The sequence below is a fragment of the Myotis daubentonii genome, chromosome 3, assembly GCF_963259705.1.
Source record: "Myotis daubentonii chromosome 3, mMyoDau2.1, whole genome shotgun sequence".
NCBI lineage: Eukaryota > Metazoa > Chordata > Mammalia > Chiroptera > Vespertilionidae > Myotis > Myotis daubentonii.
The window spans coordinates 22,953,455-22,973,559 of record NC_081842.1 but is presented as its reverse complement, the minus strand read 5'-3'; the positions used below and the strand labels follow the sequence as shown (position 1 = coordinate 22,973,559).

General features: G+C 37.7%; 1 protein-coding gene across 1 annotated transcript in view; it reads right to left on the bottom strand.

Moving 5' to 3' along the window:
- RSRC1 (arginine and serine rich coiled-coil 1) overlaps positions 1-20,105 on the bottom strand; it is a 365,275-nt gene that overhangs the window by 141,700 nt on the left and 203,470 nt on the right. Inside the window, exon 6 of the mRNA XM_059686888.1 lies at positions 1,295-1,346. Coding sequence (XP_059542871.1) covers positions 1,295-1,346 — 52 coding nt within the window. The remainder of the gene's footprint in view (positions 1-1,294; positions 1,347-20,105) is intronic.

The window sequence follows — 20,105 nt, the reverse complement described above, 5'->3', positions numbered from 1 at the left end:
GCCATCCTTAAATCATAAGTACATATATATTTTCTCAATCAAGGCGTACAAATATATAACTACTGTCATTTGGTAGTCTGAAATTACTTTTGACAGTAAAACAGAACTCTTATTTTATAATAGAAAATTATGGCCTCTTGTTAATAAATAAAACACATACTATTTTAAGATTAAGTGGTATCCAGAACAAACTGACTAATGATTTAGCACAATGTAATTATAAAATTTCATTTACCTTGTTTCCTTTGGCTCAATGAAAACTTCAATCTAAAACTCACATCTTATACAAAAGTTAAATTAAAATAGATCATAATCTTAAATCTAAAATGTAAAAATATAAAACTTATAGAAGAAAATGTAGGAGAAAATCTTTATGATGTAAGGTTAGCCGAAAAAATTCTTAAACATGCCACCAAAAGTACCATCCATAAAAGACAAAGATCAATAAATTAAACTTAATCAAATTAAAACAAAAACAATCCTATATAATAAAGAGGTAATATGCAAATTGACCGTCACTCCAACACACAAGATGGCCGCCCCCATGTGGTCAAAGATGGATGGCAGGAGAGGGCAGTTGTGGGCGATCAGGCCAGCAGGGAAGAGCAGTTGGGAGGGACCAGGCCTGAAAGGAGGGCAGTTGGGGGGAACCAGGCCTGCAGGGGAGGGCAGTTAGGGACAATCAGACTGGCAGGGGAGAGCAGTTAGGGGTGACCAGGCCTGCAAGGGAGGGCACTTGGGAGTGACTGGGCCAGCAGGGGAGGACAGTTAGGGGTGACCAGGCTGGCAGAGGAGGGCAGTTAGGGGCAATCAGGCGAGCAGGGGAGGGCAGTTAGGTGCGACCAGGCTAGCAAGGGAGGGAAGTTAGGGGTGATCAGGCCGGCAGGGGAGGGCAGTTAGGGGCAATCGGGCTGGCAGGGGAGCAGTTAGGCGTCGATCAGGCTGGCAGGGGAGTGGTGAGGGGGTGATCAGGCAGGCAGGTGAGTGGTGGGGAACCAGAAGTCCTGGATTGTAAGAAGGATGTCCCAGATTGGAGAGGGTGCAGGCTGGGCTGAGGGACACACACCCCCTGCCCCGGGTATGAATTTCATGTGCACTGGGCCTCTAGTTTTATAAATAAAAAGGTAAAGAATGACCTTTTAGTATTATACTGTAACAATAAATATTTAAGGTAAAATACAGTTATACATACAATCTAGAGCTCATAAATTTGTGTTTTTCTCTTTGACCCACCTGTAAAGCATGCTAGGATTTATTCAAGGTTTTTCATTTAAAATTAATAATCAATACTTACCAGCAGCTTCAAGAACCAACTGTAGTCTGGCTTTGGCCTGTTCAGCTGGTGGCTAAAAATCAACCATAAAAGACATTTACAGGTCAGGTTTAATAGATGGAGCTTTAAATTAATGCATTGTTACATGAATATCAGAAAATATAGAGAACTTTCTAATAATCAATATTAACATCCATCCACATTTTAACAACATTCCATCACAGCAGCCCTACCAATCTGCTTTCTCACCTTAGTAATCAAATCATATTTTTCATTAATATGATGCAAGACTTAAGTTTTTCCATTTTATTTTTTTACTGGAAAAGGTTTTGTTTACTACCCAACACTGTACCAATCAGCAATAGCCTAAATAACTGAAACTTAATAATGAGGCAAACCCACATACTTAACCACATATTTTCAAGAGGTGCTATTTCTTAGCATATGGAAACATGTGAAGTGTGACCTACTAGAATTTAAATAGTAACTTGAAGTACAATACTTGAGTCAAGAAACATCCTAAAACGAAATATTTTCTGTTTTTTTTATTTGTATTGGAAAGGAGCAATTGTGATGAAGATAGGACACAACATGAGTTCATGCTTTCAATCCCTACTGACTATCCTAAAATTATCCTCTCAATAAACCTTAATTCAAATAGTTGGTAAGGCTGAAATGAAAGTACTTTCCTTCCAGTGACCTTATTCTGAGAATTTTTAACAATGTGTTGATAGTATTCAAACTCATAGATTGTATGAAGGATCTGTTAAAAACTGTTTTTAATACTTAGAACTTTAAAATACATTTATAAAGATGTCTGCAAGTGGCTAAACAACCTCATGTTTATATATGAAACCATCATTTGAGAATTAACATTTTATAAAATATATTAGAATATTTTGCTATTTGTGAAAAGACAGCTTAAATGAAAAGAATTGGGTATAGAAATACGTTATGCTCAGAAGAGTTTAAGAATTAGAATGGTGCTTTTGAATAAACTGTAGGAAACAGGATGGGAAAATGGTAAATGTGATGGGAGGGAAGACAAGGAGAGCCTTTTATACCACAGAACAGGGGTGTTAACCCTACACCAGGGGCTGGTTTTATAAATAAGTTTCATTGGAACACAGCCATGCCTACTTGTTTATATGTTGTCTATGGTTGCTTTTGTGCTCAATTCAACAGCAGCAGAGTCAATTACTTGTGGCAAGAAACTTTTGCTGGCAGAGCTGAAAATATTTACCATCTGGACCTTTATGGACATGTTTGCTGACCTGTGCCAAAGAAGATGGAGAAACTTAGAATTTGAGACAGCAGGTTGACGAGATGGGATCTGTATTTTGATACATCATTCTAGCAATACACTTCCGGATGAACGGAAAGGAATGTGACTGGAGGCAAGGAGCACCGTTAGGGAGCAATTAAATTACAGGCGAGAGTCTGTGAGGGCCTGAGGTGGAGCAGTAGCAGTAAGGCTGGACAGGAAGAACTAGATTTGAGAAATATTTAATTGGTAACATGTCTGTGTATGAGAGGAAGAGTTGACAAACAAAGAGTACTTTATGCCATACATTTGTAGGTAAAGTGTAAGTAATTGTGCTTTATAAAGTATTGAAAATACGTGACATCAAATTAAAATATAACAGCAACATATCAATAGAAGACTGTGACATCCACCGAATATAATTTTTCTAACAGTTATCAACTAAATTGCCCATAGGAGACAAACAGGTAATAAAAACATGATGGCAAATGCATCTGACATCAGCATCAGTGGAGTATGGAGAACTCTGGAGCACATGCTCCAGCCGAAGGGTGCAGCTGATACTCAGCACAAACCCAGTGTTGTCATGCAGAGATGCAAGTCAGGGGTGACAACATTCCTTGATTTTTCATGAGACCTTAAGTCACCATGGAAACCAATACTGTATGGAACAAGCACTACTTCTAAGAGACAGGTTCAATCCCCAGACAGTTTGTGATCTCTGCATCTACTTAAAACACACAACTGAAATTTAATACTTTGTGCAACGTAACACAACTAGAATGGCAACAAGGAAATGATGTTCTTACAAGCAGGTCCCAAGCAAGCTAAGAATTATGAAGCATACATTTCAGAGTGTCCTATTCAGCACTGTCCTTTGACAGAAAAATGATAGACACTTTGTTGGTTAATAATATTTCATGGGAAAGTTTTGTGTATTTCATAAGGAAAGACTTTTTTAATAATTAAAAAATATTGAAGACATAGAAAAATATACAAAATGAGTGTCCACATCTAATAAAATATTAACAGTATTATTAAAGTCTCCTACCCCACAAAATCCCCCTGCATAGCAATTCCCTCCCTCTCCCATCTATAACAACTGTCTTGAAAATATAGTGATTACCATTCCTAAGAAAAGATTCTTGATGGTTGATGTTTATGATAAATCACCTGTTAAGACATATTTATATTTTCTTTTTTTATATATATTTTATTGATTTTTTACAGAGAGGAAGGGAGAGAGATAGAGAGTTAGAAACATCGATGAGAGAGAAACATCGATCAGCTGTCTCCTGCACATCTCCCACTGGGGACGTGCCCGCAACCCAGGTACATGCCCTTGACCACAATCGAACCTGGGACCTTTCAATCCGCAGGCCGACACTCTATCCACTGAGCCAAACCGGTTTCGGCTATATTTTCATTAATTCCTTTTACTACCTATAATATAGGGTTCATATTTCCAAGATAAAGAAACTCGGGGAGTAAGAGCAGTTCAGTAACTTGTCACTACTAGTAAATGACAGACTGAAATCAAGAGCCTCTGACTCCAAATCTCAGGATCCTTCTAATTAAATCACTAGAGAATATTCATGAAGTCAAAGCAAACAATTTCATAGATATAAAAGCATAAGGAAAGTTTTTTTGATTCTGTTCAAAAGAAAAATCTGTCCAAAATAATACATTTGTACCAGTAAATGAAATATAATTCCATTCTAAATACATTTTCCTATACAGATGCAACTCGCTAAATTATTTTTGTAAAATATAGGGATCAACCCCAACTATGGGGATAAACTATATTGTTAATTCACCAGATTTTCAAAAGTAATTTACATCTTATAAATACTTTTATTCTTAAAAATTTTGATTCATTTCTCACTCATTTTTCCTGGATAGGGAATTCGGCTGTGAATAGTCTCTCACTTTTTGTCCATCTGCAAGTATCTTTATTTTACTCTGACTAGTGAATAATTTGAATGGATATGGAATTTTGGTGGCAGTCTTTTTCGCAGCTATCTGCCCCTCAAATCTTTTCCAAGGGCCTTGAGCTTGTCCCAGAAGAAGAAAAGCATCATAACAGGTCTCCTGGCTGAAACCCTCCTGGACTCATCATATTAAGTAGGCTTAGAGTAAAAATAACTTTGGGGCTTGAGTGCCAACATTTCTAATGCTTTAGCTATTTTAGAGTATATTAGACCCCAGGGATTAGCATGAATTCCATCTAAAGTTGGCAAGTGGTACTAATGTCATTCAGAACCAGAAATTAAACATTATTCAATAAACTAGAGGCCTGGTGCACAAATTCATGCACCAGTGGGGTCCCTCGGCATGGCAGGCGGGGACTGGGCTGAAACCAGCAGTCCAATGTTGCCTGCCACTCCTGCCTGCCGCTCCCACTCATCCTGGCCCCGCTGCTCCTGTCGCGGGCTTGCGCCTAGTCAGTCCTGATAGGGAGAGGCACTCACCAGCTATGAGCCCTGCATCTGGCACCCGTAGGTCAGCTGAGCAGCACTCCTGCTGTGGGAGCGCACTGACCAGCAGGGGACAGCTCCTGTGTTGAGTGTCTGCCCCCTGGTGGTCAGTGCACATCATAGCGACTGGTCGACTGGTTGTTTGGTCACTTAGGCTTTTATATATATAGATAATAATACCAAATACAAATGCATGGAATATAGCAATTTTCAATATAAGGATTACACAATGAGGACATATTTAATAACAATGTCACAACTATATTGTAAACTTATGGAGAAAAAACATTTTAAAATATTCCTTACCTTAGTAGTGCATAATTAGATAACTGTCTATCAACAAAATAGAATTATAGAGAATGTAAATGTTGTTCCCTTAAAAAAAATAAATTTTAGCATTGACAATAACAGAACAGTAGGAACAGTCTGAATTTTTACTGTAAGTTTTTAAAGGGTTTATTAATGCTAAACATTATTGTGTTATGGTATAATTCCAAAAATATATACAGTGGGGCCTTGACTTACGAGTGTCCCGACTAACGAGTTTTTCGAGATATGAGCCGTCTCTCGGCCGATTTTTTGCTTTGAGTTGCGAGCTAAAATTCGGGTTACGAGCCAGCTTCAGATACCCCACCACTAGTTGGCGCAGCAAACGTTACAGTGAACGCCACAACATCAGCCCAGCATCACGTGTCTCACTCGTTCACTTTAATGATTTGACATACGAGTAATTTGAGTTACGAGCTCCATCACGGAACGAATTAAACTCGTAAGTTAAGGCCCCACTGTATTAGTATATATACTGTACTATGATTTAAATTAATTTAAAGAAAAGTATACTTCTGCTAGAAATTCTTATCATAAAGGTTTACAAAAAATGTTATAGAGGGTCTTATTTATGCAGAAATGACCATAACCAGAAATAAGAAAATACAGGGTTTAAATTTTCTAAGTAGGGGATTTGTGGGGGTGAGGGGATTGGTAGTCTTTCTATTGCCATGATTCTCTGGAACTACCCTCTCCCTTCCCTCCCCTTGGTAGCCAAGTATTTGTAAGACCTAGTTTTAGACAAGAGTATCCACTTTCTTAAGACAAAACAAAAGCTTCTAAGACGAAACTAAAAGATAAGTCAGTTTCCTAATGGCTTGTGGAGGTGACCATCCTCAATGTTTAGACTTTTTCCTTTGATTTTTTGATTTTTTTAATATACTTTTATTGATTTCAGAGAGGAAGAGAGAAGGAGATGGAAACATCAATGATGAGAAAGAATCATTGATTAGCTGCCTCCTGCACGTCCCCTACAGGGGATCGAGCCCGCAACCCAGGTACGTGCCCTTGACTGGGAATCCAACTTGGGACCCTTCAGTCCCCAGTCTGATGCTCTAGCCACTGAGCCAAACCAGCTAGGGCTCCTTTGACTTTATATTTACTTTTATTGAGTCCAATTCCCCGAGTTCCTTATAGATAGACTGCATGTCTAGATTCTCAAAATACTGCCAAAGCTAACATTCAAGACAAGCACAATCCTTTTAGCCATGACTATTTATTAAAAAAGAGAAAACTCTGCTTATGTAAACCAGTTTACACACTAAACTATTAAACTATTTGTTCACCCTTCTCACTTCCATTAAATATTAGGCTCCCTGAACTCCTGACCACCACTATGGAGATTCTGGAAGTTAATGAAGATATAGTCATTCCAGCTGTCAACGACAGTTTCCAGGTTGTTAAGGTCAGAGAAGTAGAAAGTCTGAAATAAATACTACAGTTGAGCTAAGAGAGAACTCAAACTTGGAAACAAAATTAGATTAGCAACATTTTATAAAATCAAAATTAGTATTGGATTATATGGTTTTGGCTATTATAATAACCAATTCTGGGAAGATGGTGGAGTAGGAAGTACCGGGAATCTGTCTCCCCACCTACACAATAATTGCACTAGCAGTATCTATCTGATGGAACTATTTTGAACTCTGGATTTTATTGAAGGTTTGCAACTACCAAGGGAAGAATTAGACAGTAACTTGTGGTTAATTTTGGTCAATTTCAGCTATTAGCACAATAGCCGCTTCCCTTCCCCCCACCAAGTGGCAGGCAGTTATACACTGTTCCTGGAGCAGCTTGCGCACAGCACAAGTGTTGGCGAGGATGGAGAGAAACTGGACCCTTTGTGCAATGTTGGTGGGAATTAAAGTGGTACAGTCGTTGTGGAAAATAGCATGGCAGTTCCGCAAAAAATTGAAAAAATAAAATTGCCATATAATATAGCAATTCCGCATCAGGTACATACCCAGAGGAACTAAAAGCAGGGTCTTAGAGATACATTTGTAGACCCATGTTCATAACAGCATTATTCACAATAGATAAAACATGAATGCAACCCAAGTACCCACCAATGGGTGAATGAATAAGCAAAATGTGGTACATGTATACATACAATGGAATATTATTCGGCCTTATAAGTAAAGGAAATTCTATAATATTCTACAACATGGATGAACCTTGAGGACATTGAGTCATGAAAAGACAAGTATTGTATCATTCTACTTATATAATGTCAATATGAAAAGAGTTATGGGGATGGATGGGATGGTGATAGTTGCCAAACAGTGTGAATTTATTTGATACCACTGAACCATTCACTTAAAAATGGTTAAGACAGCAAATGTACTACCATAAAAACAAAATTTAAAAGTACACATACACACTGACCTTTACCCTACTTACAGGAATTGGGTTATTAGAACCTCCTATTTGAAGAGAATATATAGATTAACTATTTCAGATCTTGTAGACAAATGGTGTTAGAGTACTATGGAGGCCCCTTAGTCTTCTCTTTACATTCAGTTGTTCAAAATTCATTACTTTCATTTGTTCAAAAATTTTATGAACCACCTCTTATGTACAAGGTACCATGATAGAAGTTGAGGATAAAAAGATAAACAGACATAGCTTCTGGTTTCAAGGATCTGATAGTATAATAAGAGAGATAAAAATGATAAAGAAATTACTATATCCTAAAGGTCTACAGCAGGGATCCTCAAACTACGGCCCGCGGGCCACATGCAAATACAAATATTGTATTTGTTCCCGTTTTGTTTTTTTACTTCAAAATAAGATATGTGCAGTGTGCATAGGAATTTGTTCATAGTTTTTTCTTAAACTATAGTCCGGCCCTCCATCGGTCTGAGGGACAGTGAACTGGCCTCCTGTTTAAAAAGTTTGAGGACCCCTGGTCTACAGTATGTCAAACATGTGTATAATTTCTATCTTACATTTTTTTCAAGAGCTTTACTGAGGTATAATAGAACAATAAATTGCACACAATTAAAGTATACAGTTTGACACACTCATACCACCATAAAGCATGACTACTGCTAAGATAATGAGCATATCTGTTACTCTACAATTCTCCGCATGCCCCTCTTTATTTCTCCCATGTCCTTCTATGCCTCCACTCCACTTCCAGTTTTCAGGTAAACACTGATCTGCTTTCTATCATTATACATTACTTGGCATTTCCTAATATTTCATATGATGGAAGCATATGATATGTACTCTTTTGTGTCTGGCTTTTAAACTCAGTATAATTATTTTGAAATTGATCCATGTTGCATGTATATCAGTATTCATTCCTTTTTATTGTTGGGTAGTATTCCATTATAATGATACACTATAATGGTGTTATGCCCAGATTTCAAGGTTCCCAAGACCCCCAGGGAGCCAGTCAGTCCGATGCAAAAGCAAAGAGTCCTTTATTATGCAAGCCGGCTTGCGCTCCCCGTTCACCAAACCCACCGACACAGCGGAAAGTCCAGTGGCCGAGAGAGAGAGGCCTGATGGGACAGGGGGTTTTAAAGGGGGGTGGAGTGAGGGCAGGAGAGGGCACTGTGGGCCCCGCCGATTGGCCAGGCGCGAGTCGGTACAGGATGTGGTCATAGTGATGGCGTGCACTTCCCTTGATCATCATTGGTTAATCCAGAGAAATCCTGGGTGTGGCTAGCAGCGGCTTCTTCCCGTGAGGAAGCACATGGCACCGTCCCAAAATGGAGGACCCAAGGCAAGATGGAGGGCGCACATGGCTCTGTCCCAAGATGGAGGACCCAAGGCAAGATGGAGGGCGCAGTCCTTGTCCGGCTCCTGCTGCCGCCGCTCGAACTCGCCACAAGGCAGGATGGCCCTCCCGCACAGCACCCGCAGCTGGCCTGCGGGCAGACCGGGACTCCAGCGCGTCTGGTCGGCACAGGCCCAGCAAACGGGGTGCGGCCGGTGGAGTGGCCCAGCTCTGGAGGAGCGGCATCCGCTCGGAGCAGGCCCGGCCCATGGGGCCGGCGCACTGCAGCATGGCGGCCTCCCCGAGCCAGGGCACACGCCCCACTCCGCTGCCGCCGCTGCTGCACTGGGCCCGGTCCGGGGGGCAGCCCGCGCCGGGCTCCCGCTGTGGGCCGGGGAGCCAATGCCCCCCCCATGGGGCCCGGCGGTCGGCCCACGCAGGCCCCGGTCCCCCCGACCGGGCCCCGAGGGCCGCACGGACCCCCAGCCCCGGCGCGGGCAAGCGGGGAGCCGACCACGGGGGAAGGGAGGAAAGAGCTAGGCGGTGAGGCCTTCCGCTCCCATGACCTCCCCCGCGGTTGGTCGCCGCCAGGCCCCACCCCTCGGCCCGCTGCCGGCCACCATGCAGCCGGTCCGGACACTTGGACCCGCTCCGGGAGGCGGGTGCGGAGGGATCCCAGCGGCCAGACTCCTCCCCCCGCACCGCCCGGAGAGGCGGGCGGCGGCCTTTCAATGGCTATGCATTCACCTGTTGACAAACATTCAAATTATTTCCAGTTTTTTGGCTACTATAAAAAAATACTATAAACATTCAGGTGAAACTCTTGTATAAATAATGTGCTTTCATATCTCCTGGGTATGAATCACCTTTTATATACAAGGTACCATAATAGCTAGGATGGGAATGGTTGAGTCATATGGTAAATATTATGTTTAACTTTAAAAGAAATGACCAAACGGTTTCCAAAGTGGTTTTTCATTACCACCAGCATTGTATAAGAGTTCCAGTTACTCCACATCCTAGTCATGACTTAATATAGTCAGTCTTTCTAATTTCAAAATTCTAATAGCTACCTCACTGTGGCTTTAATCTACCTTCCCCTAACGATTAATGGTGTTGAACATCCTTTCATGTGCCTATTTACCCATATATCTTCCTTGGTGAAATCAGTGTTCAAATCTTTTGTCAATTTAAAAATATATATATTTTTTAATTTTTAAATTATAGTTGACATACAATACTGTGTTAGTTTCAGGTGTACAACCCCATGATTAGACATTTATATAACTTACAGTGATCATCCTGATAAATCTAGTGCTCATCTGACACCATGTATAGTTATTATAATATTATTGACTATATTCCCTATGCTGTACTTTACATTCCCATGATTATTCTGTAACTACCAATTTGTACTTCTAAATCCCTTCAGATTTCCCCCCAACCACTCTCCCATCTGGCAACCTTCAAAATGTTCTCTGTATCTATGAGTCTGGTTTGTCCTACTTGTTTGTTTATTTATTTATTTATTTTAAGATTCTACATATAAGTGAAGTTATCTGGCATTTGTCTTTCTCTGTCTGTAATGTAGCAACTCTAATAATCTCATACAGGGTATTTTTCATCTCAGGCATGCAGTTTTCATGTCTAAAAATTAGTTTTTTAATAGTTTTCATATTTCTACTTAATATGTTCAGTTTTCCTAGGAGCTCTCTGACCATAAGCAATACAGTTATAATAAGTCCATCTATGTCCTTGTCTACTGATTCTATTACTGTGTCATTTCTGGGTCTGTTTCAACTGATTGACTTTTTTATCATATGCAGCATTTTCTTGGGTTTTTAGATGCATAGTAATTTCTGACAGGATGTCACACATCATGAATTTTATTTTGTTGCGTGCTTTATTTTGTATTTACATAAATAGTCTTGGTCTTTGTTCTGGAGCACAGTTAAATCATTTGGAAGCAGTTTATCCTTTCCGTTCCTAATTTGTTAGGCAGGATAGGACAATGTAAGTTTGTAGTTAATTTCCCCCCATTATTGTGAGATATGACATTTTTTTAGTACTTGAATGGAAGTGCCATGATATATGTTGGGAACAGGCACTATTTCCAACTCTGTGTGAGTGACAAGCATGATCCCTCACATTGCTTCAGGTGGCTCTTTTCCAAACCTTGGGCTGTTCCTCCCGTGACACACTGATGAGTAGTCTGCTGAACACAAGAAGGGGACCCTCTGCAGATCTCTTGCAGCTCACTACTCTCCCCCCGGCCCTGTGCACTCTAGAGGCTTTGGCCTCTCTGGTTTCACAGCTCCATGTTCTCAACTCAAAGAGACCAGCAGGCTCTGCCTGGGTTCTCCCTACCTGTGGCATGACCTGGAAACTTTATCTAGGCCTTAAGCTGGAACAATTAAAAGGCTCTCCTAATTTTTTTCTAATCTCTTAGGAAACACTGCCTTTCATGCTTGATGTTTTGAAAGATGTTTTTCCAAATAATTTGTCCAGTTTTTTTAGTTGTTTCAGGTGGGAGAGCAAATCTGATCTCTGTTAATCCATCTTCACTGGAATAGAAAGTCTGTGATTTCTTTTAATAGTACAACATCCTCGGAAGGTAAAACCACTTGCCCAAAGTCACATAGCACTTTTCTAATGCATGTTAATAAAAATGCATTACCTATAAGTTCTAGATAAACCTATATCTAGATAAACGTATAAGTTTCCTGCGCCTGGACATCTTCTATGTCCTTTTCCTAACTTATCTATGTTCTTTCAAAGCTCAGCTCCAGATGCATCACCTCTGGAAAACCTCATCAGTTTCATCATAATCCTCTTTTCATGATGGTTACAATTCTCTGCCCTGGGCTTACATGGATCAGTACATCTTCCGTGTAAATACTCATTTTGTTGTCTATAATTCCTTCAAAGACTATCAGCTTCTTGAAGGCAACAACTGTCTTACATCATTATTTCATTAGCACCTGGAATAGTGTCTAGAAAACAGTCAATGCTCAGTAAGTATATATTTGCAATAAACTTCCATATAAATTTTACAATCTTCATAAGTATTATAGCTGGATATCTGAGAGAATAATAATGGTATTGGGGAAATTACAACAAGTAGTATTAATGAGCTATGAAACCTGCATATAATTAACATTTTTTAACCAACCTATTTGATTACAGAATGGCAGTTCTTACCATGATCATATGAGCTCCAAATATGTGATAACTTCTATGTGCCATATCTTTCCTAGCCAACATTACAAACATTCTCAAGAAAGAGCATAAGCTACCTGAAAAAAATAACACATTCTTTCAAAAAAATATTATAGCTATTATTCATTGTACGCTTTAATGTTCCAGACACAGTGCTAAGCACTTTACATACATCTCATTTAACAAAATTCTCATAACAATCCTGGCAAGGCATTCTTAATGCTATCTTTTGGATGAAGAATAAATTACCTAAAATCACAAAAATGATAAGGTGGCAGAGCTTGAATTTTAATCCAGGTGACAAAAATCTCTATTCTTAACACACTATACTGCTTCACAGACTGAGATACATTTTGTTTATTACCTTTCATTGAGGAAAAAAAAAAAGAAAGAAAAGTCTAATCATTTTTTATTGCCAGAAAAGAAAGTACAAAGGTAAAACTAAATTTTCTTTAGTCTTTTGGATGCGACCACTAATGATCTTAAAGGTTATGAGTGCCATCTTAAAAGCTCACTTTAATCATGCTTCCTCAGATGAATAACTTTAAAAATATTAAACATATTCACAGTATAGGGACTGTGCCATTTCCTTTAAAGTAAAATGCAATCTCATTTTGACAGAAACACATATCAACAGCTTATCATATTTCTGGCTACATTTCATTTTAACAGTTACTATAATTCTATCTCTTAGGATCAAGGTCTAAGCTAGAAATATTACAAGTAGCTCAAAAGTAGATTTATCTTGCTTCTAGAACTTAGCACCAAGTTGGTCTAAATAAAGACCACACAAAAAAGAGAGAGAGAATTAAACCTATAACACATATTCCATTCTCAATAGCAAATTTCTTTTACAGTTTTTAAAAAATTTATCTTTATTGTTAAAAGTATTATAGAAGTTCCCTCTTTCCCCCCATTGACCTTCTCCACCCTACTCCCCAGGCCTTCACCTCCCTATTATCAAACATTATTTCTAAAGAGCTTAAGGGGTTTAAAGAAAGTTATATAATAGCTACTTTATTATAAACCAGAGAAAGATGCCATTTTATAGATGTCTGTATAGTTGGGAAAGTTAAAGAGGTGAATCTAAACCTAGGGTTACAACATCCTATAGTTCTGTTTAAGAAACCCATATTCATGACCCTATTAAGTGATGCTATCCATATACTACACAGACACACAACCATGCTTCTTTGTTTACAAATTGTCTATGGCCGCAGGGTTGAATAGTGTTGGTACAGACTGTATGGTTCATAAAGCCTAAAATATTTAGATGGCTCTTTATAGAAAAGGCTAATTCCCAATCTAGACTCCTTTACCCTTTTTTTTTCATCCTATACATAGCTGCTAAAGCTATTTTCAAAAATCAAAGTTCTAATTAAGTTGCTGCTTAAAAAATACCTCAGTGACTCTCCATTGCTTCTAGGGTTAAGCACAAACTTATCACTTTAATTTTCAATACTATCAACAATATCCCAAGCTTATTCTTCTATCCTTATTTGTCAACCATGTCTGTACTCATATGTAACATTTCAGCAACCATGTCCTGAAGAACCCTCTTCTTGGAATTTCCTTTTCACCAGTCATCCTTAGTTTCAGAAGTGCTGAAATGCCACCACTTTGTCTAGCCCCACCTAGTTGGATGGGTACAATATGGGCTATTTTGCTCATACAGCACTCAAAATCTTTGGGCAAATGCTACAGACTACCTCTTTACTTTTTCCTAAATGAGGCCCTCTCCCTTCATTAGTTTCCTTCATTTCTAGCCCTACCTCTGGAACCTCACTACTTAAAATACCTTGTAACAGAACTTAGGAAGAAGGCTTAGATTTGCAAAGGAAGTAACTTCACATGAAACCTAGGTAGATATTCTCTCCCCTCAGTGGAGCCAAGGTAGGCATGGAGACCAGAGATGTTTGGCTATTTTAATACAAGTTTAGAAGCATAAAACAAGCAGAAAATAGAAGAAACAGCAAACCCAAGCCATCATTTATCTGTGATGGCTACACATTTGTGCCATTAAGTAGAAATATTTTCTTAACATATCCCTGTCAGAAATGAAGAACTTTTTTTTGACAGCTAAACCAAGAGATTCTCCCACAAAAGCAGGAAATAAGGACTTTTTACATGCATCAGTTATTTGTATGGAAGACCTCTCAAAAGTTCTAAAATAATTCCATGTAAAACAAGTTATGTTTACCAATACTTCTTGACATGGCATTGAGGTCAAAGTAAAATTAGACTCAATAATATAGTTGTTTACATTATGAAAGGTCAAACACAAATAATTTGCTTCTTAATTTTTTTCTATAATGAAAGAGTGTGTGGTGACATATAAGGATAAACATTCATATAGTCCTAAACTCTGTTTTAATATCTTCTTTTTAAAACATTTTTATAGCCAGCTACTTTTGCTACCACAATTTTAAGTATCAGCATATCTTTTAGTCCATAAATATTAACATTTTACAATGCTCTACAAGACTTTATTTATTTTTGATCCTCACCTGAGGATATGTTTATGGTTTTTTGAGAGATAGAAGGTGGGGGGGGGGGGGAGAGAGAGAGAGAGAGAGAGAGAGAGAGAGAGAGAGAGAGAGAGAGAGAGAGAGAGAGAAATAGCTATGTGAGAGAGTAACATCAACTGATTGCCTTTGTAAGCACCCTGATAGGGAATGAACCCACAATCTAAGGTATGTGCTGTGACTGGGAATCAAACCCTCAGTCTTTCGGTGTACAGACAAGACGCTCTAACTGAGCCCACTGACCAGGGCTACAGGGCATTATTTTAAACTATTACATAAATCTCTTTCCTGATCCTGTTAGAAGTCAGTTTAAAATAATACTTCCTATTTTTAAAATCCTTTGTAGCATTACAACAGCTATTTCTAAGAAACTTATTCCCTGTGACTGCTTTTCTTTCTGCTTTCTGACTTTGTCTTTTTACCTTTGAATCATCTCAAGACTGCAGGGAAGGGAACAGTGATCTCCGCAGGACCAATTATCTGGAATGCAGTCTACCTATTTCTCTTTGCTTTATGGACTTCACACAAGTTTTTAAATATCTTGGCAAAAACTTTTCTGTTTTATTTCAAGTTATAATTTCTATCTTTGAATAAAGCTACTTTACTTTGCCTCTAAAAGATCTTCCAAGCCGAAACCGGTTTGGCTCAGTGGATAGAGCGTCGGCTTGCGGACTGAAGGGTCCCAGGTTCGATTCCGGTCAAGGGCGTGTGCCTGGGTTGTGGGCACATCCCCAGTGGGGAGTGTGCAGGAGGCAGCTGATCGATGTTTCTCTCTTATCGATGTTTCTAACTCTCTATCTCTCTCCCTTCCTCTCTGTAAAAAAATCAATAAAAATATATTTAAAAAAAAAAAAAAAAGATCTTCCAAAATTACTTTTTTGAAGTGTTTTCCCCACTAAAGGACAATACTAGAAAGTTTTTAAAAACATGTTTTTTCCACAAAAAATCCACTATGTATCCAGTTGTTTGAAACATTGTTTACAAAATGGGCAATGATGTAGATCAGTGGTTCTCAACCTTCCTAATGCCGCAACTCTTTAATACAGTTCCTCATGTTGTGGTGACCCCCAACCATAAAATTATTTTCGTTGCTACTTCATAACTGTAATTTTGCTACTGTTATGAATCGTAATGTAAATGTCTGATATGCAGGATGTATTTTCATTGTTACAAATTGAACATAATTAAAGCATAGTGATTAATCACAAAACAATATGTAATTATATGTGTGTTTTCTGATGGTCTTAAGTGACCCCTGTGAAAGGGTTGTTCTACCTGCAAAGGGATCGCGACCCATAGGTTGAGAACCGCTGATGTAGATAAATCCACAAAAGGTCAAATGAATATTTTATTTATTTTGTTTCCATAAATGTGTTATAGAAAATAATTTATTTGATTTGAATTATTTAGTAAGGCACTTTCTAGATGGAATATTTGTAATCAGGGTACATTTCACATGTGCCCAGCAGGTGTATATAAGTGAAAGCAAAAGGCAAAGGGCAAAAGGTTGATTGGGTACCAGAGCACCTGTATTCTAGTCTTGACTATCTATTCTCTAAGGACTTTAGTTTCCTCATCCATGAATGATATTAAATAATATGAGGAAATGCTAAAATTATATTTCTAGAACACTACAAAACTATATATGTAGAATGGTCCAGGTATGTAAAATAGAACATAAAATGCATACTGTAGAAAGAACTAGAAAATAGCAAAATGGTAACAACTTTTATTTTCTTCTCTATCCTTAATTCTACCTTTGTTTTCTAAGTAGGATTCCATTAGCTGGGCCAGCGAAAATGGATATTATGACAAAAAGAAAATTCTTTAAATATAAATTAAAAACTAAATTAAAAATCTTAAAAACTATTACACTTTTAACAGTTCATGATAAAGTATGTTTACATTACACATTTAAGTAAATTTTCATCTGCTCTAAAAACTTCAAGAACTATTTAAGTATTTCCTATAGTTTGATATTTGACACCCATTCTTGCTACTACCAGGAGGTTAGAGACATGTTCTGCTAAGAGGTGAATTTTATAATGAGTAAATGTACTAGCCTTTTTGCCTCAGAAAACCTGTAATCAATAACTGACTTAAGTAATAAGTGAAAATGATGTATATAGTAAAATACTGGTTGTTTAGTTAACATTAGTCTAATCACAAAACCACTTCACAATCATAATTAAAGGCCTCTGCTTCAGGAAAGCCATGGGTATTGTTAGTCATCATTAAAAAGTACTGGCAGAGCCTTGATTTGTCACCTATGTTGCCATTTTTCTTATAGAATTCTAATGTAGAGCACCCCAAAATACATATAAATAATGAATACAATATTTCCTGGGCTTTCATTCTAAAATAAGCAGATCCCTCTCTATTTCTAGTCTTCTCCTGACCTTTCCCCTCCTTGCTAACTTAAAAAATGAGGTAAATTAAGCCCTATTTTTATTCAAGAAAATTGCCATACTAATAAAAATCCTATAATCAGATGTACTGCTTTACACACTTTAAAAAATACCTGTTATAAAAGGGCAACTATATAATGCACTATCATAGTAAGTTGAGTAATATAACTGCAACTCTTTACCACTTGACTAACCTGCACTTCATTTTCTTAAAGAATTGATCATTCTACCAAAATAGCAGCTGATTTGTCACAGACTTAAAAAGTGCAATTTTATTCAAGATTGGTTTTTGAGTATATTTTGGATTTTATTTATTCACGAGGCCATGGGAAACAAAATATTCCAATTAGGAAATGAATATACTTTAAAAACTTTAAGTTAAAAATGTATAAAATGCTGATATGCAATCATTTTTAACTATAAAATTTGAAATTTAATTTGATTCAAATAACAGAATCAGACAGAATTCACATGGAGTAGGGTTGACATTTTAGGCTTAGAAGCAATAGAAGAAACCATAAGGAAAAAAGATTGACAAGTCTGACTGTATAAAATATTTAATTTCATATAAAAACTATCCAGCAACAGAGAACCAAAATAAAATGGCAACACTGCGACAGAAAAATTATTAGCAACAAATCTAACCAAGAGTTTACAGTTTCATTTACAAATACTTCCTAAAAGGTGATAAGAAACTCACTAATTCCTAAAAGATAAGAGAACAAAAGGACAGAACTCCTACAGTAAAAAGACAGCTAGTCAAACTCCTTACATTTCTCTGGTAGAATTCTCTGTCACTATTATTAAAATATGCAAATTAGAAAATTGTGATAGCTGATGCTAGCCAATGATGTAAATCTTTCATACTTCACTAGTGGAATTACAAATTAATACAACACTTAAAAGGAATTTTAAAAATGGGAAAAGAGCCCTAAACATACTTATACTCTTAGAGACAATATTTCCAATATGTTGATGGTACACATTGTCTGTTTCTATGTCAGGACACAATACCATTCTTTTTTGCCAAGATACCTGACTAAATTACTTAATTTTTCCATACATGTGGTAGTTAGTTTTATTCTTGTCCAAATTCATGAGAAAATTTTTCATAGGTGAACTTACCTAAAAATGATTAGTGATTTATGCTCCATCCTGAATAGTGGATACAATTTGGATAACAGCCAATAGATGGCACTGTTCTCACTAGGTAGCAAACACATAAAGGTCTCATTACAGGCACATCACTAAGACCAAATACCTGCTCAAGTCAGTGAATCTAAACTGTTTTTGTTTGTGATGGGGGATGTATATTAAAATATATTAAATGTTAACAAATTTACACTTAATAATTACAGAACATAGAGACCAATTTAAGGCAAACATTTATTTATTCACCTAAAGATATTTACTGAGTACCTACAATGACTAGGCACTAGAGATACAAAAGTGAATATTTCCTGGTCTCAGATAATCATACAATTATGTAATAAGTAAAACCATTAATGGATATATGCACAGAGAAGGACAGGGGCTCATTCTGAGGATGAAATGGATCAGTGAAAGATTTTTGCAAAAATGATGCCTGCACTGGTCACAAAAAATTTGAGGGGTGTGTGTGTGTGTGTGTGTGTGTGTGTGTGTGTGTGTGTGTGTATACAGCATACTTTAAATAAGGGGAAAAGCAACAGCAAGAATAGGAAGGTAAGAAGGTATTAACAGTGTAATGCGGAAAGAATGAATCAGAATGTGGCAAGATAAAAACCTGGAAGAGAGGTCTGTAGCACTCAGAGATTCTGCTATCTTCAGAAATTTGGACTAGAAGTTTTGATATGATTGGGATCACTAAAAGGATAATGGGGAATAGCATGATCAGATTTATACTTTGGAGAGATCACTGCAGGAACTATGTGAGCACGGATTTGAGTGGGATAAGACTGGAGGTGGAAATCCAACCTAGTGGCTATTGGGGTAGTACAAGCAACAAGCAATGAAGCCTTACCCAGGGCAATGGCAATAAAGGGTAGAGAGGGAGACTCAGTTTTGAGAAATAGTTAAGGGATATGTGTTAGCAGGAAATGGCATTTAAATGGATGTGGGAAATGAGGAAGGAGTAATTAAGGGTGACAATCAAGACACTGTATTTCATAATGCCTTCTGAAATGCCAGACAACGTTTTACTGATCCCACATCCTTTTAATTGCTTTTAATATAAAGTATGTCGCTGTCTTCCTCTTACCCATCCAATCTTTACTGTGATAGCATCCTGTACTTTACCTTCAAAACCCTTACCAGAATTTATAAGAAGTGGCACCAAATATGCTTTTTATGTATTTGTCTGTCTCTTCTACTTGTTAAATTATATTGCCTCAGGTCAGAGTCTTCTCTTCTGACCTAGATCACTATTCCATATGTAGCACCTAATCTGGTACATAGTTGATGCTCAACAAATATTTGTTGAAGAAACACATATTTCTGAAGTTTCAAGCTCTACTAACGTTCTGCTTGGCTGATTACTTTTCATCAGGATCAAACACTACTTTGGACCACATTCAGTAAAGCATAGCCACGAGAAATGGTGCCTATTCATCAAGTACTTTAGCTTTTTTCAGTGAAAGCTTTTCTCACCAGCCAGGACAGTTAGAAGCTATTTTCCAGTGTAATTGGTGCTCTCTGGTCAGGTCAGCTTTCTCCATGAGGGACAACAACTAAAACACCATTCTATAAACAACAAGATTCTGCCTTTATCTTCCCAGTTTTGCCAGATTTTGCAATGATTTCCTCTATGTCAGTTTCCTTGGAATTGCAAAGAAAAAACTGAATATAGACTAAAGGAAATAAACAGATTTGTTATAGTAAACTTCAACATAAAAATCTGAATTAAA